At 45.5% G+C, this 27054-nt stretch overlaps 1 protein-coding gene across 1 annotated transcript in view; it reads left to right on the plus strand.

Moving 5' to 3' along the window:
* Positions 1-2396: 2396 nt before the first annotated feature.
* Positions 2397-27054, plus strand: part of PPME1 (protein phosphatase methylesterase 1) — a 37472-nt gene continuing 12814 nt past the window's right edge. The window contains exons 1-10 of the mRNA XM_088445842.1: positions 2397-2510; positions 6241-6340; positions 9517-9608; positions 11274-11368; positions 13498-13555; positions 15334-15385; positions 17206-17360; positions 18573-18663; positions 18814-18879; positions 18968-19097. Coding sequence (XP_088301968.1) covers positions 6246-6340; positions 9517-9608; positions 11274-11368; positions 13498-13555; positions 15334-15385; positions 17206-17360; positions 18573-18663; positions 18814-18879; positions 18968-19097 — 834 coding nt within the window. The 5' untranslated portion in view covers positions 2397-2510; positions 6241-6245. The remainder of the gene's footprint in view (positions 2511-6240; positions 6341-9516; positions 9609-11273; positions 11369-13497; positions 13556-15333; positions 15386-17205; positions 17361-18572; positions 18664-18813; positions 18880-18967; positions 19098-27054) is intronic.

Here is a 27054-nt window from a genome sequence, read left to right on the forward strand (position 1 = left end):
AGGAGGGCCCCGCACTGCACACCCTGCACCGATATTTTTTTTTAAACTTACCTGTCCGTGGTCCCGCTGCTCAGAACACCGGAAAATGGCCGCCGCGGCCACTTTTCCGGTGTTCTGCGCATGTGCAGTAGACTCCGGGCACACTCTAGTGCCAGCCACCGGGGAGAGAGGAGGGGGCCCAGCACGGGGAGTGCACACGGGCCCCCTTCTCTCTTAAGACGCTCCTGGCTGTTAACCAAACCACACCAACATACATCTCTTCACTGATCTCAAAATATCTTCCAACCCGACATCTCCGCTTTGTACAAGATCTGCGTCTCTCATCCACATGCATTACTTGCCCCATGCACGGTTACAGGACTTTTTTCGGGCTGCTCCCCACCCTGTGGAATGCCCTCCCACACACAATAAGACTTTCCTCTAGTCTCCAAACATTCAAGTGTTCCCTCTTCAGACAAGCTTATCAGATTCCAGAATCGCCTACATTAACCTTCATAGCTTCCCTATCTAATTACATCCTTTCTAAAGGCGGGCATCCACTGCCCGACAGTGAAAAGACTGAACGATAACGTTATCGTTCACTACACTGCAGCGTGCCCACGCTGAACGATATGTCGTTCAGTGCAGGCACAATCAATCATCTGCAAACATGCTGAACCTGACGATATCGTCAGGTTGACCAGCATGTTTGCACGATGATAGATGTCTAAAAGATGTCTACATTTTCAAACGATTATCGAACGATATCGTTATTGTTCAATCGCTCATTTTAATCGTCCAGTGGACAGGCCACACATAGGGCTGTATTCAGAGGCGGCCGTACGGTCTACGACCGCCTCGATGTTTGTCAAGTGCGCATCTGCACGAGGGAGCCGGCTCCTTCGTGCACATGCGTGAGACCCGCTACGACCGACAGCGCTGGTCGTAGCGGGTCTCTTTCCAAAGGGGGCGAGCTGTCGATGTTGATTGACAGCTCGCCCCGTTTGGAAGGTGGGCAGGGGGGGTGGCAGCCCAAACGGAGGTGTTCCCATGGGAACGCCTACCGTTTGGCGGAGGCCCCACTGACATCACTAGTGATGTCAGTGGAGAGCTTCCGGCTCTGACAGAGCCAGAAGCTCTCCGGGGCTTACAACAAGTGAGACCCTACCCTAGGGTCTCCTTGTAAGCCCCGATGGTCTCTGACCATCGCGACCATCACCCGAGCGGTCGTTAGAGCTGTGGGTGTTAACCCACAGCCTAACGACCGCAACAGAGGCGGGCGGTCAGGATGCAAGCCGTCGCCCAGTTTCTGAGCGACCGCTTGCATCCTCCGACCGCCTCTGAATGAGGCCCATAATCTTCATAGCTTCCCTATCTAACTCCCTTCCTACAGTATACACCTATCACATTTTCTTTCTTCAATTTCACATCCTCCTAATCCTGGGCCAACTTTCCTGTGTGACTGGATCATACAGCTCACCGAGGTATGCAGTCGGGAAGCCGGCGGACCTAGTCCCGACAGCCGGCTTCCCGACTGCTTAATCCCGGCGAGGGTTAAATGACAGGCGTCTAAATCTAGACGCCAGTCATTTTACCGACGCCAGGAGACCGGCGCCCGGCATCCCGATCGAAGTGATGCCGGGCGCTGTGCGCGGACAGCCGCGGGGGGGAGGGTTAGGTTTAGGGCTCCCGGGGGGGATTTAGGGTTAGGCACCCCCTGGGAGGTTAGGGTTAGGCTAGGGGGATGGGGAAGGGGGGTTAGGTTTAGGCACTGGGGGGAAGGTTAGGGTTAGGCACTCCTAAGGAGGGTTAGGTTAGTTGATACTTACCTGGGGATGATCGGGATTTTCATCCTTGTCGGGCTGCTGCTGTCGGGATTTGAACCGCCGGCCAGGGGTCCGGCGGTAAATCATACCGATTCCCTCTGCAATCTGTTTGGACCAATTTGCACTATGTAGCCCCTATCCTTGTGTATCAACACCTATTTCCCTATAGATTGTGAGCTTGCGAGCAGGGCCCTCGTACCTTTATGTCTGTCCCTTACAACCCAGTTTTGTTCTATTAATGTTGTTTCAAATTGTAAAGCGCAACGGAATACGCTGCGCCATATAAGAAACTGTTAATAAATAATAATAAATATGATCTGTCACACTGTGTAGCTTATGGTTCTCCAACGTTAGTGTAAATAAAAGTCAGACCATTTGGTGGGCAGTTCATGCTGAGACTTGTAGTTCCACGGCAGCAAGCCATAATAGCCTGCCACTGAATTAATGTGCTTATTATGAGAAAGAATGGCTGTCACTGACTCACTGTATTTCATTTACCGGGACTGATAAAGTTATTGTTAGAAAACAAAAAAACAGTTAAAAAAAAAAAAACACCACCTGTCTGGCTCAGTGGCTGCAGCCCCCAGAATCCTCCGCGGCATGATGACGTGTGATCCGGAGACAGCGCTCTGGGGGCGGATCCGGCTGTCTCCACGGAAACCGATCTGGCTGGTGGGCTGCGGCCTGGAGGGGCTGACACTGGGGGTGCGTATGACCGGGGGCCGGGGCCTGGGGATGGGGGGATGTCTGTGTGTGTGGGATATCTGTATATGAGGGAGATTTAATGTGAAATATCTATATGTGGGGGTGATGTGATCTATCAGGGGGGTGAAGGGGGTATCTATACGGGGAGACATGTGTAAGGGGGTATCTATACGGGGAGACATGTGTAAGGGGGTATCTATACTGGGAGACATGTGTAAGGGGGTATCTATACTGGGAGACATGTGTAAGGGGGTATCTATACTGGGAGATATAATGTGTAAGGGGGTATCTATACTGGGAGATATAATGTGTAAGGGGGTATCTATACGGGGAGACATGTGTAAGGGGGTATCTATACGGGGAGACATGTGTAAGGGGGTATCTATACGGGGAGACATGTGTAAGGGGGTATCTATACGGGGAGACATGTGTAAGGGGGTATCTATACGGGGAGACGTGTAAGGGGGTATCTATACTGGGAGATATAATGTGTAAGGGGGTATCTATACTGGGAGATATAATGTGTAAGGGGGTATCTATACTGGGAGATATAATGTGTAAGGGGGTATCTATACTGGGAGATATAATGTGTAAGGGGGTATCTATACTGGGAGATATAATGTGTAAGGGGGTATCTATACTGGGAGATATAATGTGTAAGGGGGTATCTATACTGGGAGATATAATGTGTAAGGGGGTATCTATACTGGGAGATATAATGTGTAAGGGGGTATCTATACTGGGAGATATAATGTGTAAGGGGGTATCTATACTGGGAGATATAATGTGTAAGGGGGTATCTATACTGGGAGATATAATGTGTAAGGGGGTATCTATACTGGGAGATATAATGTGTAAGGGGGTATCTATACTGGGAGATATAATGTGTAAGGGGGTATCTATACTGGGAGATATAATGTGTAAGGGGGTATCTATACTGGGAGATATAATGTGTAAGGGGGTATCTATACTGGGAGATATAATGTGTAAGGGGGTATCTATACTGGGAGATATAATGTGTAAGGGGGTATCTATACTGGGAGATATAATGTGTAAGGGGGTATCTATACTGGGAGATATAATGTGTAAGGGGGTATCTATACTGGGAGATATAATGTGTAAGGGGGTATCTATACTGGGAGATATAATGTGTAAGGGGGTATCTATACTGGGAGATATAATGTGTAAGGGGGTATCTATACTGGGAGATATAATGTGTAAGGGGGTATCTATACTGGGAGATATAATGTGTAAGGGGGTATCTATACTGGGAGATATAATGTGTAAGGGGGTATCTATACTGGGAGATATAATGTGTAAGGGGGTATCTATACTGGGAGATATAATGTGTAAGGGGGTATCTATACTGGGAGATATAATGTGTAAGGGGGTATCTATACTGGGAGATATAATGTGTAAGGGGGTATCTATACTGGGAGATATAATGTGTAAGGGGGTATCTATACTGGGAGATATAATGTGTAAGGGGGTATCTATACTGGGAGATATAATGTGTAAGGGGGTATCTATACTGGGAGATATAATGTGTAAGGGGGTATCTATACTGGGAGATATAAAGTGTAAGGGGGTATCTATACTGGGAGATATAATGTGTAAGGGGGTATCTATACTGGGAGATATAATGTGTAAGGGGGTATCTATACTGGGAGATATAATGTGTAAGGGGGTATCTATACTGGGAGATATAATGTGTAAGGGGGTATCTATACTGGGAGATATAATGTGTAAGGGGGTATCTATACTGGGAGATATAATGTGTAAGGGGGTATCTATACTGGGAGATATAATGTGTAAGGGGGTATCTATACTGGGAGATATAATGTGTAAGGGGGTATCTATACTGGGAGATATAATGTGTAAGGGGGTATCTATACTGGGAGATATAATGTGTAAGGGGGTATCTATACTGGGAGATATAATGTGTAAGGGGGTATCTATACTGGGAGATATAATGTGTAAGGGGGTATCTATACTGGGAGATATAATGTGTAAGGGGGTATCTATACTGGGAGATATAATGTGTAAGGGGGCATCTATACTGGGAGATATAATGTGTAAGGGGGCATCTATACTGGGAGATATAATGTGTAAGGGGGCATCTATACTGGGAGATATAATGTGTAAGGGGGCATCTATACTGGGAGATATAATGTGTAAGGGGGCATCTATACTGGGAGATATAATGTGTAAGGGGGCATCTATACTGGGAGATATAATGTGTAAGGGGGCATCTATACTGGGAGATATAATGTGTAAGGGGGCATCTATACTGGGAGATATAATGTGTAAGGGGGCATCTATACTGGGAGATATAATGTGTAAGGGGGCATCTATACTGGGAGATATAATGTGTAAGGGGGTATCTATACTGGGAGATATAATGTGTAAGGGGGTATCTATACTGGGAGATATAATGTGTAAGGGGGTATCTATACTGGGAGATATAATGTGTAAGGGGGTATCTATACTGGGAGATATAATGTGTAAGGGGGTATCTATACGGGGAGATATAATGTGTAAGGGGGTATCTATACGGGGAGATATAATGTGTAAGGGGGTATCTATACGGGGAGATATAATGTGTAAGGGGGTATCTATACGGGGAGATATAATGTGTAAGGGGGTATCTATACGGGGAGATATAATGTGTAAGGGGGTATCTATACGGGGAGATATAATGTGTAAGGGGGTATCTATACGGGGAGATATAATGTGTAAGGGGGTATCTATACGGGGAGATATAATGTGTAAGGGGGTATCTATACGGGGAGATGTGTGTGTAATGGGGGATACATGAGAGAGATATAATGTATCAGAGGGGTGTACGGGGGGATATATCTGAATATGGGGGAGATATAATGTATCAGGGGTGTAAGGGGGGATATATCTGTATATGGGGGAGATATAATGTATCAGAGGGGTGTAGGGGGGATATATCTGTATATGAGGGAGATATAATGTATCAGAGGGCTGTAAGGGAGGATATATCTGTATATGGGGGAGATATAATGTATCAGATGGGTGTAAGGGGGTATCTATACTGGGAGATATAATGTGTAAGGGGGATATCTATATGAGAAGTGTGTAAGAGGGATATATCTGTATATGAGGGAGATATAATCTATCAGGGGTGTAGGAGGTATATCTGTATGTGGTGGAGATATAATGTATCAGAGGGCTGTAAGGGAGCATATATCTGTATAAAGGAGATATAATGTATCAGATGGGTGTAAGAGGGATATATCTGTATATGAGAGAGATATAATGTATCAGGGGGCTGTATGGGGGGATATATCTGTATATGTGGGAAATATAATGTATCAGAGGGGTGTATGGGGGGATATATCTGTATATGGGGGAAATATAATGTATCAGAGGGGTGTAAGGGGGGATATATCTGCTCATAATCTTTGATATGCTCAGAGAATAGATGAAAGCTGACTCGCTGTAGATGTGTGCAGGGTATATTGATCTGTACATTATGACATTGATTTGATGAACTGATGCGTGATGATGAACTAGGTTACGGTTTCCCATTGAATGTTTACAGAAGTTATTTGAGTCATGTATGTAAATGGGAACCTCATACAAGTATGATGAGATCGGCACTCATTCTAGAGCTCCGCAGCCGCTGTATAGTCCTACTTCCGATATCGCCTGTTCCATGTCTGTCCATCGCCTGTAGCCGACATCCTGTCCTCTCTTTCAGAGAACATGTCTGCATTGGAGAAACATTTCCACCTGGGGCGGTTACCCCCTCGGCCTCCCATGCCGGGCGGTCTGCAGTCTGGATCCAAGATGAGAATGGGGTATGTGGTTCTAAATGGCGGTTTCCATATGCTGGTCATTTTCTTTCAGTGAACTAGACACATTTGTCTGCTTATTTTATATTGCACCGGTATAGCTTTATGTTATGTTTGCTTTCATAGACCATTATATGAGTATACACTGCAGAACCGTCAGCAACATCCACAAATATGTGGGTACATTTAATCAAGTGACTGGATGTAATGATATTAGGGATTATGGATCCTGCACATTATACTTCTTGTTGGTAACATCATGACAATATTATGACAGATATCAGTGGACAGTACTGCACAGTGAGATACAATGTGCTCACATACATCTATCCTCCGTGCGCTGCAAGTCGCACCACACATAATGCGGGAGCTCAGTGTGACTTGGTAGCGCTGAGCGTCTCTTCATGCGTCTTTTTACCTTCAAATGCGTCGTATTCACACAATGATGCGAATAGATAGCACAAGCAGCTTCTGCTGATTAAAACGATATGCAGCATGTCTATGTTCTCAATGCGTCTGCGGGTGTATCTGTATGTGAAATGCTACGTTACAGTCAGGGGCTGGCTGGCAACTTTTAGCCTGGGGGGCAAATGCATGCAGGCGGCCCTGGCAGAGGAGTAGCGTGTAGCCAGGGTGCCCGAAGAACGTGCGTGCTACGGCGCCGCCCCCCCTCAAGTGTTTCAGGGAGGAGGCGGGTCCATATGGGATTAATGTAAGGTAAAAATAAAGATTAGGGGCAGCCCCCTGTCGTAGTGCCCATATGCAGTGCCCCCGTGTGCCACAGGAGAGAACACCCTTATGCAGGCCTCCAGTAGTGCCCCCAGTAGTGATCCCCCCCCCCTATGCAGTGCCCCTTGTGCCCCCAGTAGTAAGCCCCTTATATAGTGCCCCCAATAGTGGTACCCACTATGCAGTGCCCTTTATATAGTGCCCCCAGTAGCAGTCCACCCCCCATGCAGTGCCCCCAATAGTGGTAACCCTTATGCAATGCCCCTTAAATAGTGGCCCCAGTTGTAGTCTCCCCCCTATGCAGTACCCCCAGTATTGCCCTTTATATAGAGCCCCCAGCAGTGGTCCCTCGATGCAGTGCCCCCAGTGGTAGTCCCCTCCCCCTATGTAGTGCCCCTAGTAGTAGTCCCCTCCCCCCTATGCAGTGCCCCTAGTAGTAGTCCCCTCCCCTTGTAGTGCCCCTAGTAGTAGTCCCCACCCTTGTAGTGCCCCCAGTAGTAGTAGTCCCCCCTTGTAGTGCCCCCAGTAGTAGTAGTCCCCCCCCTTGTAGTGCCCATAGTAGTAGTCCCCTCCCCCCTATGCAGTGCCCCTAGTAGTAGTCCCCTCCCCTTGTAGTGCCCCTAGTAGTAGTCCCCACCCTTGTAGTGCCCCCAGTAGTAGTAGTCCCCCCTTGTAGTGCCCCCAGTAGTAGTAGTCCCCCCCCTTGTAGTGCCCCCAGTAGTAGTAGTCCCCCCCCTTGTAGTGCCCCCAGTAGTAGTAGTCCCCCCCCCTTGTAGTTCCCCCAGTAGTAGTAGTCCCCCCACCTTGTAGTGCCCCTAGTAGTAGTCCCCGTTGTAGTTCCCCCAGTAGTAGTAGTCCCCCCCCCTGTAGTAGTAGTAGTCCCCCCTTGTAGTGTCCCCAGTAGTAGTAGTAGTCCCTTGTAGTGTCCCCAGTAGTAGTCCCCCCTTGTAGTGCCCCCAGTAGTAGTAGTCCCCCCCCCTTTGTAGTGCCCCCAGCAGTGGTCTCCTCATTGTAGTGCCAGACCCCCCCCCCCCCCCAGTAGACACACGTAATATAAAAAAACAAAATAAAAAAAAAACACTTACCTGAATACCTGCTCCCGCCACCGCCATCTGCTCCTCCGTCTGTCCTCCCGGGCCGGGCCGCGCCGCTCTGCATCATGGGAGAGACGTCATATGACATCATGACGTCTCTCCCATTGCCCACTGCGGGAGCCGGAAGATGGAGCGGCTCCTGCAGTGGGCGCAGCAGCAGCTAATGAGCTGCTGCTTACAACAAACACACAGCTGCCGATGCCGGCGGCTGTGTGTTTGTCACTTGTGTAGCGCTGACCGAACTCCGTCCGGTCAGCGCTACACACGCGGTGCAGTCTGTGTCACAGTGACACAGACTGCCCCCGCAGGCGGCCCGCATGACGCTGCGGCCCGGGGGGCACATGGCACCCTGCCCCCCCGGCCCGGCCCGCCACTGGTTACAGTGTCAGCGGCTGTAATACTGTAACGTAGCATTACGCATGCAGATACACCCGCAGTCACACACAGAACATAGGCATGCCGCATAGCACAATCAGCTTCTGCTGATTAAAATGATATCTATTCACATCGCTGTGCGAATAAGACGCATTTGAAGGTAAGAAGATGCACGAAAAGACGCATGGGCGCTACTGAGTCACGCCACAACATGGCGCTACTAGAAGGGCCGTTTAATGCGCCAGGAGGCTAGATGTATGTGGACCCATCTGTAGATAACTGTTGCATGTTTAAGCATGTTTGTTTTTGAAATATTGTATTTTAGGGTTAGGCCTTTAAATGAGAAGCAGACAATGGTCCTGATTCAGAACCACACTCAATGGCGATGGTCACATAGTTGAGTGTTTCTTCCAACGAAAAATTCTAAAAATGCGTACAGCGCATGTTACTCGGAGTGTACGCTGTTTTGATCGAGACATACTGTATCAATCGTGTTGTGATGGGCGTCCCCGCCAGTGACTGGGAGGTGACTAGCAAAAATGATCCGTTCTGTGGGAGTGTCGCGTGCGTGCCATGGCAAATGGGGGCGTTCACAGACGCAGTCACAGGAGGCCATGGTTAGACGGAGAAACTGCACCTTCCATAGGGCTGGTGCAAGTTTCGATGTTGCGTCCGATGGTGGCGTATAGAGACGCACCAATCAGTATTACAGCGTGCATGGGCGCTAAAAGCGAGCGTCTCAGTCCTTGCAAGTTTATTATCGGCTTCTGCATAAAACCGCCAATAGACGACGACGCTGCGTGCGTGCTTCTGCATCCGGCTCACAATCGGGCCATGTTTTGGAGGGATTGTCAGACAGAATAATGGTCATGGTCAGCGTGGAGTCCAGAACCTGGTCATTGCTGAGCTGCGGTGTCTCCTCTGGATAACGTTCCTCTGGATAGAGGGTGATGTCTCTTTATGATTCGGATTTCCTCATTTCAGGCCTGGAAGAAAGCGAGACTTCTCCCCCGTTCCCTGGAGCCAGTATTATGAATCCATGGAAGATGTGGTGGTTGAATGTGAAACTGGCAAAGACATATCCTTCTGTGCGGCAATGTAATCCTCATCGTAAGATGAGATGATGATGAGCCCTGCTGTTCATTGTTCTAGATGATGAGGTTTTTTTAAATTATTTTCAGTTATTTATATTACTATTCCTGTAGTAATACGCTGTGAGAGTGACTGCTGTGTGTGCAATAAATAATGTATTTCTATACGATATTCGTATTATACCGTACACTGGATGGCTGTTACTGTATACCTCGCTACCTCTTTGCATGTTGGCATGAGATGGCCAGTTCTAGGTAAAGGGGCGCTAATCTAAAGATATTTTCACATTTTTTATTTCTCATTTATAAATTCCTAATCTTAAAACAATCAGTGTTTTAATGTCTTCAGATAAAGGTTTGTCTGTGGAACGCTGGGGTTCATCGGCTAACATTACATTTTTGCTGTAGAATTGCCCTAAACCACAGCGACCAATCGGGCACTATCATTGTCTGACTTGAATTTAGGTCGGTTCCTGTGGTTCACTGTAAATTGTTTTTGCCTAAATGCATTAAATGAACTTTACCTTTAAACTTCTTGATGCTTTAAATCTAGTGATTGCCGCAATAGCGCCTGCTTCCGTAATTTACATTTGGCCCTTAGCGTTTGGTTACACTTAACCGGCAGCAGTGGGTGTTTGTAGCCAAAGATGTCACCGGATGGTCACAAAACCGGTGCATGGCCAAATATATGTGGACACACCCCATCTACTTAATGCGTTTAATTAAGCATTAATGGGTGTGGTACATGGGTGCCCACATACGTTTGGCCATGTAGTTTATATTTCTTCTTAAGTTCACCCTGATAAATCACATGGAAATGCTTTTAGAATGGGGGAAAGGTGCCTTTGCCAGACCTCAGACAATCCCTATATTACCTCCGTTCTCATTGTTCAGCTATTTACTGTGGGCCTGATTCAGAGCCGGACGCAATTAGCGCTCGCTCGTCCTGAAAATAGGGGTTGCTATTCAAATGATCCGTTCGCTGTTTGCGGTCTGTTCACACCTCTAGGTCTGAACGAGCGAACAAAACTTGCGGTCGTTTTTTGGGAAACTACGTCCCCTGGCTGCTCGCATCTTACGTCATATCCGCTATTTATTAGATTAATCGAGTACATCAAACAGGGTATGAACTGCTCGCTGTTCTTGTGGTCGGTTTTTGCTACCACAATTTTGCGAGCAGTTCTGGCTATTAAATAACCCAGTGACGTGGTCAATGACGCTGCTGTATTAATTATGCACACCCATAAAACGCCCGTTTTGACCTTTAAGCACGCCTGCGTTCTGATCTCCACTCCCCGTTTTCAAGCACCTTCCCCTGTTACCACCCTCATACGCCTCTTTCTGTCACTCAAATTATCAGGCATTCGCTATTTTGCGAGCACATGAATTTCGACAGCACTGACTGGTTCGCGCATGCGTATAACGATCCATACGCATGCGCGGTTGGCCAAACATCGCTCGGAGCGAACGAGCTGCCGCTTACGAGCGGCTCGGAATCAGGCCCAGTGTCCCGTCAGAATGTGTTTGTGATTTTACTTAGTAAATGATTGTGAATGGTTATCCCACCAGCAATGTGGAATTAGGCTGACTCTGATTAAGTGTATTTTACTACAAATACTTTTGCCTCCAGGATTTCCTTAACCTTATAACACAGCTTTCGTATTTACAAGAGTGGATCGGACGGGCCCGTCCTGTTCCTGCTGCATGGCGGGGGGCACTCCGCTCTCTCCTGGGCCGTGTTTACTGTGAGTGACAAGAACACTTCTGTTACTCTGATTGCCGGGGCACCTGCAAACGATGGTCGATGCGCGGCCACGTATGGTCATTATCGACCATCGTCTGTAGTCCGTGCAAGCAGGCATACCTGGTCGATATCGACCAGGTTAGCCTGTTTACAATAGGGACCCGCGATCGTTAATCGCGGGTCGTTATAGTTGTAAGGGGCTTACAGCATGTGTTGAATGTTCGATAACAATCATCCAACACATGCAGGACGATCAGATAACGAACGTTATCGTTATCTAATTGTCCCCCCTGTTGTACCGTGTGTACGCACCATTACAGGAGGTGTCCACCAATAGCACTATTTCAGGAATACCCAGATTTTAGACTGACAGCAGTTCCCCTGATTCTCCTGTTAGGGTGATACTGTGCACATATCCTGTCAGAGCCCTCGGGCATTGGACCCCCTGCCGTTCCTGTATCTCGGTGTAGGGGGATTTACTAGTTCAGAAGAAGATCAAGTAGATGTCCACCAAGACAAGTTATTTTAAGTGATAAATTCATCTTTGTGGGTGTTTTTTTTTTTTTTTAATTAACTTTTATAATTTTGATTGTTTTATTATTTTTCGTACACTACGCAGAATGTGGCAGAAAGCCATCTAAATAACCTTTCAATGTGTATTATATTGACATATACTATTAGTGGGAAGAGCTAGAAGATATAAAGGAGTGAGGTGGAGAGAGGGAGGGGAATGGGGGTGTACTGATGGTATGCAGTCGGGAAGCCGGTGGACCTAATCCCGATAGCCGGCTTCCCGACTGCTTAATCCCGGTGAGGGTTAAATGACAGGCGTCTAAATCTAGACACCTGTCATTTTACCCGCGCCGGGAGACCGGCGCCCGGCATCCCGATCGAAGAGACGCCGAGCGCGGAGGGTTAGGTTTAGAGCGCCCGTGGGGTGACTTGGGGTTAGGCACCCCCCCCCCGGGAGGTTAGATTTAGGCTAGGGGAAGGGGGGGCTGGCGTTAGGCACCCCCGGGGGGGATTTAGGGTTTGGCACCCCCCCCCGGGAGGTTAGGTTTAGGATAGGGGGAGGGAGTGTTAAGGTTAGGCACCCCTGGGGAGAGGTTAGGGTTAGGCACCCCCCCGGGGGATTTAGGTCTAGGCGGCAGGGAAGGGCGGGTTAGGTTTAGGCACTTAGAGGGGGGATTAGGGTTAGGCACTGGGGGGGAAGGTTAGGGTTAGGCACCCCTAATTGAGGGTTAGGGGATAGAATTAGGTTAGACAATACTTACCTTGGACGATCAGGATTTCCTTTTCTGCCGGGATGCCGCTGTCGGGATTCCAACCGCCGGGCATGGGTCCGGCGGTAAATTATACCGATTCCGTACTGATGGAGGGGGAGACATGACCTGCAACCTTCAGGTGCCAGGAGCAGTAGAGGGCAGCTACATAATTTACATTGGTTTATTCTAGGGATGTGCAGGCTCGGATAGGTTCGAGTTTGCACGCTGAGTTCGGATTTTTCCCTCCAAAAAAACAGAACTCAGAAAGAGGCAAAACGTCATCTTGCATGGACGAACATCATCAAAGTCCAGGAATGATGATGTTCGTCCATGCAAGATGACGTTTTGCCTCTTTCTGAGTTCCGTTTTTTTGGAGGGAAAAATCCGAACTCAGCGTGCAAACTCGAACCTATCCGAGCCTGCACATCCCTAGTTTATTCTTATCAAAGCCCTGAAAACATGCACATTCTGCGCTGTTAGTCAGTTTAGAGGCAGTCTAGTACAGGGAGAGGGCTTTTGTCTAGATAGCAGTGAGAAGCCGACTTGCAGCTGTCAGGTTATGGCCTTGTGGAAGAAGGTTCAATGACAACAGATCTTGGCAGTGACAGTAGGAATATCCCTATGACCGGTCTTCTAGTTCCTCCACCCCAGGACAGAGGAGAGGACATTTGTCACAATGGCCCAGTACTCAGCCACCATAGGCAGGATGACAGAATATAGCAATGATGAGGGGGGGAAGCTCTTCCAGTCTGGACCTTTATTGCAGCTCTTGAAAAAACCCTACATCTAGGTGTAAAAGTGTTTGGGGTTATATAAATCATGGTACGTGCGACCTCATAGCGTGTTGTGTTTTGTTTCCCTCCAGACTGCCATTATCAGCCGAATTCAGTGCAGGATTGTCGCATTAGATCAGCGAGGTCACGGTATGTATTACTGCAGCCTGACCAGGTGTCTTTTACATGGAATATATACAATTTTTATTGACAGATTGATAAAAAGAACAAAACACAATGTCAGATACAAATATTTGATATAAAATGTCCAATAACATACAAACAACTAAATATCAATAAGATATACAGCAGAAAGGGGGTGTAAACAAATATATGAATCCCATATAGGAAACTTGGAAATTTGGTCATAAGGCCAACCGCATCATTTAGAAAGCTATTCCTGAACCCACAACTTCCAATTGATACCATTCCGTTTAACCAAAGCACTTTCTTAATGCTTCTTTCAATACATCCGAAACTGTATGAATATAGGGGAGCCATGTTTCAAAAAAGATTTCCGTCTGTTTTTCTTTATGTAAAGAAACGTCTGTCCAATCCATGTAAAATAAAAAGGAAAATTTGGTATAGAATAAATTTACGGGAAGTGGATCCGCTGACATCCATTGTGATAAAATGACCTTTTTAGCAGCTGCTGCCAATTTAGTAAGTAAAATGCTGTTGCCCTTAGACCATCACTACTTCTAATGAAGTAAATTCCCCAAAACAACCATTCTTTAGTTATTTTAAAACTAATCTTCAAACAGTTAACAATATAATCCTGAAGGAACTTCCGAAACACTTGAACCTGAGGGCAATACCAAAAGCAATGTATAATATCTGCCTCTGGAGTACCACATTTGTAGCAGTTGGAATTTACTGCGTCTCCAATAATACATTTTAATTTTGGGGTGAAGTATGCCCTGTGTAAAATTTTCTGGTTCATTTCGGTGTAGGAAGATGAGGACAAAATGGAATATACACATTTATCAGGTTAGATGTCAGTAGATGGCACGGCTTGTGTGCATAAGCTGTGCCCACTCAGGGGTGGGTATATCTGGCACCATTAGATGTATGCAACTTGCATCAGACTTAGCTAATATAAAGGAATCTACTGCAAGATAGCAGACGTCACATGCATACATAAATCAGTCATGGCTCCAAAATAGAAAATTTGTACTAATTTGTTAATATATTAATTTTTTATCTGATATTTGTTCACCATTAAAAATACACATAATCTACAGACAAATACAACTCACATTAGTCAATATATACAATACACAAAACAATAAACCTCTATTGAGCATATATATCTACACTAAAAACCACTTTGCTACTTGTGCATGATATGGCAAAGTGGTTTTTAGTGTAGATATATATGCTCAATAGAGGTTTATTGTTTTGTGTATTGTATATATTGACTAATGTGAGTTGTATTTGTCTGTAGATTATGTGTATTTTTAATTGTGAACAAATATCAGATTAAAAATTAATATATTAACAAATTAGTACAAATTTCCTATTTTGGAGCCATGACTGATTTATGTATGCATGTGACGTCTGCTATCTTGCAGTAGATTCCTTTATATTAGATAAGTCTGATGCAAATTGCATTCTTGGTTTTTTATGGGTGTTCACATATCCCATCATTTTAGACTTGCTGATTTTTAGTAACTGGTTGTTGCACATCTATTTGGTAAAATTTGGACTTCCAGATTAGCGCCGGGATCATTGGTTTGGTGTGTGGTTTCTACCATTAGATGTATGCAGCAACAGTCATGCCATTCAGATTAAACCATTCTACATCCTTTAGATATGAGAGGTTCCGCTTTGCAGATGCTTCCTGGTTATTCGCCTTGGTGTTCATCTCCTGTATGTACCTGCTGTAAGTGACGTATAATATATAGATCATCTGGTTTGCTTTCTAGGTGAAACTAAAGTAAGGAACACTGAGGACCTGTCTGCAGAAACCATGGCCAGGTAAGTGTCCCCACTCATACAGAAGACCCTGCCCCTCTCTGTATGTAGCGATAAGGCTTCCATTTCCAGCCATAAGGGACAATAACTCGCAGTGAGGAAGATAACAAGGGGTAAATAGTGTAATCCCTCTGACCCCTCTGGGAGAGCATCACAGAAGAGTGACGTCATGTGGGAGTGGGCTACATTCTCACCCCGGAACCAGTACATCAGTCTCCAAGAGCAGCAGCTAAATAACATTCCTACTACTCCCAAATCCCAGGTTCTGTGTTCAGGGCAGGAGATGGATTCATTCCAAGCGATGTCATTGTCATCGCTGGGAGTCCTTGCCTGGAGGGAGGCCTGGGACAAAAAGCTGAAACATTACAGCATAAATTAACATGTTGTATTCACACAAGTTTTAGAATATGTAAACAAGCTAATATATAACATGAGAAATCGCAGGATACATTGTGGGGTGTAATTCTGGAGTCGCACTAAACTCGAGAAAATGTATAATAATGAATGTACATTTATTTCCTTTTATTCATTCACATTTCCCTCTATAACCCAAACAAAAAAGAAAACTAGATCTGCTGATTAAACTAATGTCCCATCCGTTCAGTGCAAATGAGCCATGGTACAATACGTAGTTATTCCCTGGTGACCGATTCATAGAAGTGTTGTGAAATGAGTTCAAACCTACCCAGACATTAGGGTGGGTGCAGAGTGGAACCTGTACCTGTTTGCACAGCGTATCTTGCGTAATGCTTCACCCATAATGCTGCACGCAAATGCAGCCAGTGCAGAGTCGTTTGCATTGAATTGCAGCTACACTATGGGCTGTGCAGAGCTGCATGTGGGCTATGCTGTGGGCTGTGCAGAGCTGCATCTGGGCTTAGTGTAGCTGCATGTGGGTTATGCTGTGGGCCCCTTAGTGTAGCTGCATGTGGGCTTAGTGTAGCTACAGGTGGGCTATGCTGTGGGCTGTGCAGAGCTGCATGTGGGCTGTTAGTGTAGCTGCATGTGGGCTGTGCAGAGCTGCATGTGGGCTTAGTGTGTCTGCATGTGGGCTGTGCAGAGCTGCATGTGGGCTGTGCAGAGCTGCATCTGGGCTTAGTGTAGCTGCATGTGGGTTATGCTGTGGGCTGTTAGTGTAGCTGCATGTGGGCTGTTAGTGTAGCTGCATGTGGGCTTAGTGTAGCTGCAGGTTGGCTATGCTGTGGGCTGTGCAGAGCTGCATGTGGGCTGTTAGTGTAGCTGTATGTGGGCTGTGCAGAGCTGCATGTGGGCTATGCAGAGCTGGTTGTAAGCAAAGGCCCGTTTGGAGGCGTCTATTTTGCACCCAGAATAGGATAGCTGCAGCTCACACTTGCCTGCTCTTCCAACTCATTTCTTGCACCCAGCCCGTTGCCTAGTGAAATGACCTAGTTGGGGTGCATTGACACATTTCTCTGAGAAACACATAATCTAGGTCCCGTCCCCTCCTCGCTGACCCGCTATTAGCTGCATAATGCAGTGAGGGGCTAAGGCCTAATGACTAGATGTGCCTGTTTCCGACCCCTATTGGGAGCTCTCACAGAGGGGAACATGTCTGAGTTGGCAAGTATGGTGCAAGTGCTCAGTGCTGATGGTGACGATTTGTAATAACCCACCTGCCGGCGTGGATATAGTCACGTATTGACATGAGTACCTCTCTCCATATGGGCAATATACACATTTTATCTGTGCTTCTTCCTTTGCGTAATGCTTGTATGATTTACTTCCAGCTCTGCATCGGGTACTAAGTGGTTTATTTACAGCTGATATTACGTTATGTGACCTCCCTCTCTGTGCTTCCACAGGGACATTGGGAACGTGGTGGAAGCCTTGTACGGGGATCTGCCTCCTCCCATCATGCTCATTGGTCACAGCATGGGCGGAGCGATTGCCGTGCACACCGCCGCTGCCAACCTTGTGCCAAGCTTGCTGGGCCTCTGCATGATTGATGTTGTGGAAGGTAAGTGCTGCCACTCTGTAACCTCTCCATGGTGCCCGCCTCCTGGGAGCCCAACGTTCCCTAAACTCAACTGATGGAGTGCTGCATGCAGCAGAGAGACAGTCAGCACTGGAGGACTGTAGATAGCAGCTGCTGGGATGCTGCATGCAGCGGAGAGACAGCACTAGATGACTGTAGATAGGAGCTGGTGGAATGCTGCATGCAGTGGAGAGACAGCACTAGAGCACTATACATAGCTGGTAGAATGCTGCATGAAGTGGAGAGACAGCACTAGATGACTGTAGATAGGAGCTGGTAGAATGCTGCATGCAGTGGAGAGACAGCACTAGATGACTGTAGATAGGAGCTGGTAGAATGCTGCATGCAGTGGAGAGACAGCACTAGATGACTGTAGATAGGAGCTGGTAGAATGCTGCATGAAGTGGAGAGACAGCACTAGATGACTGTAGATAGGAGCTGGTAGAATGCTGCATGCAGTGGAGAGACAGCACTAGACTGTAGATAGGAGCTGGTAGAATGCTGCATGCAGTGGAGAGACAGCACTAGATGACTGTAGATAGGAGCTGGTAGAATGCTGCATGCAGTGGAGAGACAGCACTAGATGACTGTAGATAGGAGCTGGTAGAATGCTGCATGCAGTGGAGAGACAGCACTAGATGACTGTAGATAGGAGCTGGTAGAATGCTGCATGCAGTGGAGAGACAGCACTAGATGACTGTAGATAGGAGCTGGTAGAATGCTGCATGCAGTGGAGAGACAGCACTAGATGACTGTAGATAACAGCTGCTGGAATTCTGCTTGTTGCGAAGAGACAGTCCGCACTGGAGGACTAGTGAAGCTGCTGGGGTGGGAGGTGCGTAGTAAAAGCACCTGATTGGTGGATTTAGCTACTAACCAGTAAGATAACAAATTCACGTCCGCTCCTGCTTGATAAGTTTGATTCTTCGGCCCAGTCATCTTGTAACAATGAAAGGTCCACTACTAGCTGACAATCGCAGTCCGTCAGCTGTATGGTCAAGGCTCGGTGGGGACCTTAGTCTACAACCCCAACTGCAGTGCAGTCAATGAGGTGGGGAAGAGCCAAAACTGGACAACTTGTGTAATAACTCGATTACTATTTATTACCTGGCTAAGGCTTAGCAGCTGTGACATTTTCTGTATTTGAGATCACAAATACCAAGGTTTATGTAACGCTGGGTCTCCGTGTCTCAGGGACGGCGATGGACGCATTGAACAGCATGCAGAACTTCCTACGCGGCCGTCCAAAAACCTTTAAATCGCTGGAAAATGCTATTGAATGGAGGTCAGTGATCAGAGATCTGTGGTTACTAATGTTAATAGAGAATAATGGTAATGAACAAATTATATAATGCACACTTTCCAATTACTCTAACGATATCGATCTACCTATATAATCTATCACTATATACCTCTTCCTGTGTGTGATCCTCAGTGTGAAGAGTGGCCAGATCAGGAATCTGGACTCCGCCAGGGTTTCCATGGCTGGACAGGTGAAGCAGTGAGTATTCTGAATGTGTCAGTCTGGTTTGCAGGGACAGAGGCTGATTACCCTGTACTGAGTGTGAGCGCTGTTGTTTAACCTATAGATGCGAGGAAGCTATGACTCCTGAAGGGCCGAAAGCTATAGTAGAAGGAATTATTGAGGAAGAAGAAGAAGATGTAGAAGAGAATGGAGGACAGTCCATTAACAAGAGGAAGAAGGAGGATGATACAGAGGTAAGGAGAAGAGTTAATTGGCTGATATGCGGTTATAGACTCCGTATGTACACATGTGCTGTATATATTATTATAGACTCCGTCTGTACACGTGCTGTATATATATTATTATAGACTTTGTCTGTACACATGTGCTGTATATATATTATTATAGACTCCGTCTGTAGACATGTGCTGTGTATATATATATTATTATAGACTCTGCCTGTACACATGTGCTGTATATATATTATTATAGACTCTGCCTGTACACATGTGCTGTATATATTATTATAGACGCCGCCTGTACATATGTGCTGTATATATTATTATAGACTCTGCCTGTACACATGTGCTCTATATATAATTATAGACACCGCCTGTACATATGTGCTGTATATATAATTATAGACTCCGCCTGTACACATGTGCTGTATATATGATTATAGACTCCGTCTGTACATATGTGCTCTATATATGATTATAGGCTCCGTCTGTACATATGTGCTGTATATATTATTATAGACTCCATCTGTACCTACAGTCAGGTGCATAAATATTGGGACATTGACAGAATGTTCATATTTTGGCCTCTATTCACCACCACAATGGCTTTGAAATGAAACAAACAAGATGTGCGTTAACTGCAGACTTTCAGATTTAATTTGAGGGTAATTACATCCAAATCAGGTGAACGGTGTAGGAATTACAACAGTTTCTATATGTACCTCCCACTTTTTAAGTGGCCAAAAATATTGGGACTATAGCTGCATACACACACAACGATTTTGTTACCAACGATTTTATGAACGATTATCTGTCAGATATTTTAAAGTGTAATGAACGATTTTTATGAACTACAAACGATTTTTGCATATTCCCTTAATGAAAATCGTTCAGTTGACAAGTCAGACTGAACTACAAACTACAAACGTGAATGCGCATGAACGATAATCGTTCATCATTTGACTCAGAAAGTGAACGATTTTTTTCAAACGATTATCGTTTAACGATTATCTGTCAAAAAATCGTTGTGTGTGTATGCAGCTTATCAACTCAAAAGCTATTTCATGGACAGGTGTGGGCTATTCCCTCGTTATTTCATTATCAATTAAGCAGGTAAAAGATCTGGAGTTGATTCTAGGTGTGACATTTGCATTTGGAATCAGTTGCTGTCGACTCTCAATATGAGATCCAAAGAGCTGTCACTATCAGTGAAGCAAGCCATCATTAGGCTGAAAAATCAAAACAAACCCATCAGAGAGATAGCAAAAACATTAGGTGTGGCCAAATCAACTGTTTGGAACATTCTTAAAAAGAAAGAACGCACCGGAGAGCTCAGCAACACCAAAAGACCCGGAAGACCACGTAAAACAACTGTGGTGGATGACAGAAGAATTATTTCCCTGGTGAAGAAAAACCCCTTCACAACAGTTGGCCAAATCAAGAACACTCTCCAGGAGGTAGGTGTATATGTGTCAAAGTCAACAATCAAGAGAAGACTTCACAAGAGTGAATATAGAGGGTTCACCACAAGATGCAAACCATTGGTGAGCCACAAAAACAGGAAGACCAGATTAGAGTTTGCCAAACAACATCTAAAAAAGCCATTACAGTTCTGGGACAACATCCTATGGACAGATGAGACAAAGATCAACTTGTACCAGAGTGATGGGAAGAGAAGAGTATGGAGAAGGAAAGGAACTGCTCATGATCCAAAACATACCACCTCATCAGTGAAGCATGGTGGTGGTAGTGTCATGGCGTGGGCATGTATGGCTGCCAATGGAACTGGTTCCCTTGTATTTATTGATGATGTGACTGCTGACAAAAGCAGCAGAATGAATTCTGAAGTGTTTCGGGCAATATTATATGCTCATATTCAGTCAAATGCTTCAGAACTCATTGGATGGCGCTTCACAGTGCAGATGGACAATGACCTGAAGCATACTGCAAAAGCAACCAAAGAGTTTTTTAAGGCTAAAAAGTGGAATGTTATGCAATGGCCAAGTCAATCCCCTGACCTGAATCCAATTGAGTATGCATTTCACTTGATGAAGACAAAACTGAAGGGAAAATGGCCCAAGAACAAGCAGGAACTGAAGACATTTGCAGCAGAGGCCTGGCAGAGCATCACCAGGGATGAAACCCAGCGTATGGTGATGTCTATGCGTTCCAGACTTCAGGCTGTAATTGCCTGCAAAGGATTTGCAACAAAGTATTAAAAAGTGAAAGTTAGATTTAGGATTGTTTAGTTTGTCCCATTACTTTTGGCCCTTTAAAAAGTGGGAGGCACATATAGAAACCATTGTAATTCCTACACCGTTCACCTGATTTGGATGTAATTACCCTCAAATTAAATCTGAAAGTCTGCAGTTAAAGCATCATCTTGTTTGTTTCATTTCAAAGCCATTGTGGTGGTGAATAGAGCCCAAAATATGAAAATTCTGTCAATGTCCCAATATTTATGCACCTGACTGTATGTGCTCTATATATGATTATAGACTCCATCTGTACATATGTGCTCTATATATGATTATAGTCTCCGTCTGTACATATGTGCTTTATATATGATTATAGTTCCGCCTGTACATATCTGCTGTATATATTATTATAGACTCCGTCTGTACACATGTGCTGTGTATGTATGTATATATATATATATATATATACATATGATTATAGACTCCGTCTGTACACATGTGATCTATATATGATTATAGACTCCGCCTGTACACATGTGATCTATATATGATTATAGACTCCGCCTGTACATATGTGATCTATATATGATTATAGACTCCGTCTGTACACATGTGATCTATATATGATTATAGACTCCGCCTGTACATATGTGCTGTATATATTATTATAGACTCCGTCTGTACACATGTGCTGTGTGTGTGTGTGTGTGTATATATATATATATAATATATATATATATGATTATAGACTCCGTCTGAACACATGTGATCTAGATGTGATTATAGACTGTCTGTACATAAGTCAGTTCTCTTTGGCTTCTACAGTATATGTGATTATAGACTTCATTAGCACATGTGGGCTGTATGTGTATATAACATCCATTTGTACACATGGGTTCTGTATGTGATTATATAATTTGTCAGTGCACATATGTACGTCTTATGGAGCATACACACGGTCAGATTTGTCAGATGAACGATTTGAACGATTTTTACCAAAGATTTGAACGATTTCTGACTGCATTAAAATGAATGGAAATAGTCCAAGTCTGACTGCAAACACATCAGATGTCAGATATCGTTATCTGACCATCGGGAACGCGCATCGTTCAAATCGTTCATCTGACAGATCTGTCAGATATGTCAAATTTTCCTTCAGATATGAACGACTGAACGATTTTTTAAATCGTTATCGTTCAGATCTGAAGGAAAAATCTGACCGTGTGTATGCACTATTAGGCATGTGTCCTATGTAGAGATGAACCCCTCATGAGGCACATCCTTACACTCTCCCTAACACTGGTGTAAAGATTACTTTATGTATGTAGCGCAGCATTGCTGTCTTTTATTTGTTCTATTCTAATACATTTTTCATTCATCCTCTCGTGGACACTGGTGCCTTGGGGGTATAAGGGCTCATCCTGGAGTTTGGACAATCTAAATTTAAACATTCCCCCCTCCCAGCCTTCTGGGAGCGTTCCTGCTGGAGTTGGCGCTGTTTACCTGGAGTTTTTTTTTTTTTTTTTATCGTTTATTCTATATTTTATTTGTTTCATTTTATTATGCTCTGACTTCAAGTCGGTTATAGGCATGGCATTCTGGAGGGTTCTGTAGATGATTTCCACAATCATAATGTCCACAGTGTGATTGGTGACACCGTTAGGTTGAACACGACAGGCTAGTCATTTAAGATTTAATGCATTCCAACAGTATAGGTTTTTAGAACTTCAATAGTGATGGTAAAGCATCATGTTTGAAGGTCTGCAGTCAGCACTTTTATGCCGACTATAGCATGTTGTCATTGTTAGCATGTCGTCATGCCGGATGACCCAACAGTGTCCCTGTTTTCATTGTCGACATTATGATTGTCAAAAACGCAACTACATTTCGTTTTGGTGCTAACTACTTCTGCTGCCCACCACCTTTCTGTGTGTGAATGTGTCCATGAGGGAACTGGTCAAAGCTGCCACGAATAGTGACAGGGGAACCCCGCGCTGACAAAGTCATTAAGCTATAAAGTGCCAGCAGCGCCTCCGTTGCTTGGGGGTCCGGCGGTGGCTGTGAATTGTAGCGGCGCTACACTTGGCATTGGGGGCTTTGTGGATGATGGCCATTCCCTACTGGGCTGGACCCTGGTGGGATAGGATGCTATCCACCAGCATTTAATTTTCTCAGGCCTTCCCTTACTGAGGCAAGCCCGGCAGAGGAGACGGAAGCACAGCCAGCTGCTCCCTTCTACCCTCCTAACTTATCCCCCTGCAGGGAAGTATAGTGTGAGGGGTGTTTTGTCACTTTGCAGATACACCTTGGCTGTGTGTACTGCAGCTGTCCTCTTTCTTACCTTCTCTTCTGTCGTGTCTGATAGGGGAACACTTACAGGGCTAAACCTGGAGGGAGAGCAACAGTGAGATTTTTATTTGGACCAAATTTCTCTCCATATTGCCTCAGTGGACATTGAGGTGCAGACACATATTATGCGCATTGTGTGAGCCAGATGGCTGGCGCTAGGGGTAGACATCGGAAGCCCGGCATCAAATGGTTGGACATCAAATCCAGCAATGCAATGGCAACTGTTCGATAGTATAACCATAGCGATGGTTATACTTTGCACATGCACAGAAGCAGTCGTAACTTTGCGCATGCCTCGTGGTACCCCCTATCATGTCACTGTGAGGGCGTGCCCAGGACACTCCGTGATGCTGGGCTGTCCCCAGGCTCCCCCTATACTGTGAATATATGCCATGTGCATGTCCCATCCTGTCCCCCACTTCCAGGTGTCCGCAGGTGAAAAAAAATAGCCAGCCATTGGATGGGCATCGTAAAGCTGTATCACATGCTATGCGATTGAAAAAGTACTTCCATCAAATCGGAAACATTGATGGTGGCTAACCATCGACTTCTGATGTCCATTCTTAATTCGCGCTTGAGTTTGAGGGTTACTGTACCCCTGAAATTATAGCATCCTTCCTTTCTTGGGAGCACTACGCTAGGGGCCTTTGGGCTCCCCATCAACCTCATCCGTTGAGCTGGCTTGGGCCCAATACCAGGGACATGCAGTCAGGGTAGGCCTGAGATTTGATATCAAAATTACTAGAATAATACAAAGAAGATATTTTTAACTTATAAACATCTTCTTTGTTTCTTGTCATCATTATTATAGTTAACACTCACCAGCTTTGTGGAGCTCCCTGGGACTGCAGGGAGACTAGAGATGAGGCAGCAACAGCTCAGCCTCGCTTCTATATAGTCGGACACTGCTTGCAGAGCTGGGGGCAGGGCCACATCACGGGCAGTAAGCTGCACAGAAAGAGAGCTAATGGAGGCATGCCTCTGAGTATGGGGGGGGGGGGGGGGGGGCGTGCCTTGAGCGATGCTGGACACCTTGGATGTGTCATGTGATCAGAAAGTGCACTGCAGTGTTTACAGCTCGGAGCTGACTGAGTAAGCAGCAGCAAGAGCAGTCACAGTGATGCAGGTAGGAGAATCAATGGACACTGACGCTTAGTGTAGTGAGGGGAGAGTTACAGTGAGTAGGAGGTGAGACAGACTCCCAGCACTCAGACCCATCTCCATGTGTGCCTCCCCAGCCATTGACCTCCATTTTGTGCACTGCTGAATCAGGCCCTTAGTATGAGCTGTCCAGCAGGCACTAAATATTCCATTCTTGACAATTGCTGTTTAACAGGAAGGAAAAACAAATTTGTTTCTTTCTCCTCAGTTGGTAGATCTATTATGTGAGGTGTGGACCAAACTTGATTGGAGGTTGCAGGTTTCTCATTGGATGACAACCCTGCCCAAAGTGGAAGCTCACGTAGCATGTCCACCTCTATTCAGAATCCAACAGCCTATAGTGATAGCATGCATCGGTCTATAGCGTTTTTGTTGAGACTGGGGCCTCTCTTACACCCATGTTGAGTTGATGCAGGCGGAGAGCTGGCTTGAGCGACTGTTGGATAGCTTACAGTCCTTTGCTACCCCAAACCTAGGGGCCACATGTTTCGTTGCTTTTATGCTTTGGGGAAACAAAGGAGTCAAAGTTCCACAGTATTGGTCAGCTAAGAAGCCGACTTCCGTGATGGGCAATCAGGACACCAGACAACTCCTGTGGTGGGAGCCCATCTGCTTCTCTTTTGGGAACGTTGGGTGAGAGGAATTATAGGTTAACAATATATCATAGATCTCCTGAAATCCCCAGTACTGGCCTGCCAAGAGACAAAGATTTAAAGCAGCAATGGTTTTTCTTTTTGAAGGCAAAACAGTTTTTTCCTTTAAAAAAAAAAATTTGCTGCTTTAAATCTCACCTGAAATCACCCATTTAACTTGTTTAGTAATTCCAGTCCTGGCTGACCGGAAGGGGTTGGAATCTAAGGGGTAAATTTACTAAAGTGAGAGTTTTTAGAAGTGGAGATGTTGCCCATAGCAACCAATCAGATTCTACTTAACATTTAACTAGCACCTTCTAGAAGATAATTGCTAGAATCGGATTGGTTGCAATGGGCAACATCTCCACTTCTAAAAACGCACTTGAGTAAATTTACCCCTAAGTCTCTTGGTCTAGAAACCAGACCGATCGTTTCTGCCCATTTTCAACCTAAAGCTTCAGGTGAACAGGTTCATGATGGAGTCCTCGAGGCCTATTATAAATAGAATGGAGCTGAACAAGTTTGTGCTGTCTCTGGACATCAAGGATATATACTGGAATGTACCAATCTGAGAAGGACAACGGTGTCTTCTGAAACTTGTTATTCAAACCCATTATTTTCAGTTTCTCCTTTACCTCTTTACTTGGCGTCAGTGTTTACAAAGATCATGGCAGTTATGGTTGCTCGTGTTAGGGCCATTGGGATGACTTCTTCTTCCTTTCCTTGATGACTTGTTGAGCATGGTGGAGATCAGGCCCATGGGCCAGAAACAGAATCTCATGGGTGGATCATCAACCAACCTAAGTCCAGCTAAACACCTTCACGGATGATTGTTTTCTTAGGAGTGGACACCCAACAACAGGGGATGTTCATCCGTCTTACATGCGGCAGTTGCTTCTCTGGAGGATGATGCTCTGCAACTTCAGGAGGGGTCGTCTCTTCACCATTTGTGATCGGACACCGGATACCTCTGAGTCTGGGAGGCGTTCAGTCTTCAGTGCCTCTTTCAGGGTCTTTGGACTCTGGACAAGTCGAAGCTGCCAATAAATGGGCTGAAATCTCAGAGTGGTGTTAAACAATCTAGTCAAGAGGAAAGACCATAAAAGTTCAGTCAGCCAATGCCAAGGTGGAAGCATAACTCAATCAGCAGTGCGGCGCCAAGAGCTCCCTTGCCATGAGGGACACAACTAATTATGCTCTGGGTGAAACTAATAATAATAAAAGAAAAAATAAATGTTCCTGCAATATCTGCGGTGTTCATCCCAGGAGTGTAAAACCCAGAAGCATATATTCTCAGTCCTTCCTCCCCCGAGGAATGGTCTCTTCATCTGGAAGTCATTCAGCAGATTGTGGCAAAATGGGCTCAGCCAAATGTCAACATGATGTCGTCTGGATTTGACCCATAAGGTGGGATCAGCGTTATTGGTAGGCCTGATCTCAGTCCCTTGTAAGACTAATCTGATTTACTTGTTCCCTTTGGTATAGCAATGCGTCGGCTTGTGCTAAACTAGGTAAAAAGAGAGGACCTTAAGTTGATTTCAGTGGAGCCCTACTGGCCGAGAAGGTCGCTGTACATGGATATTCTCAAGATGGCAGTGTGTTTATCATGGCATCTTCCTATCAGACAAGACC

The sequence above is a fragment of the Taudactylus pleione genome, unplaced genomic scaffold (assembly GCF_031769625.1).
Source record: "Taudactylus pleione unplaced genomic scaffold, aTauple2 ptg000390l, whole genome shotgun sequence".
In the NCBI taxonomy this organism is placed as follows: domain Eukaryota; kingdom Metazoa; phylum Chordata; class Amphibia; order Anura; family Myobatrachidae; genus Taudactylus; species Taudactylus pleione.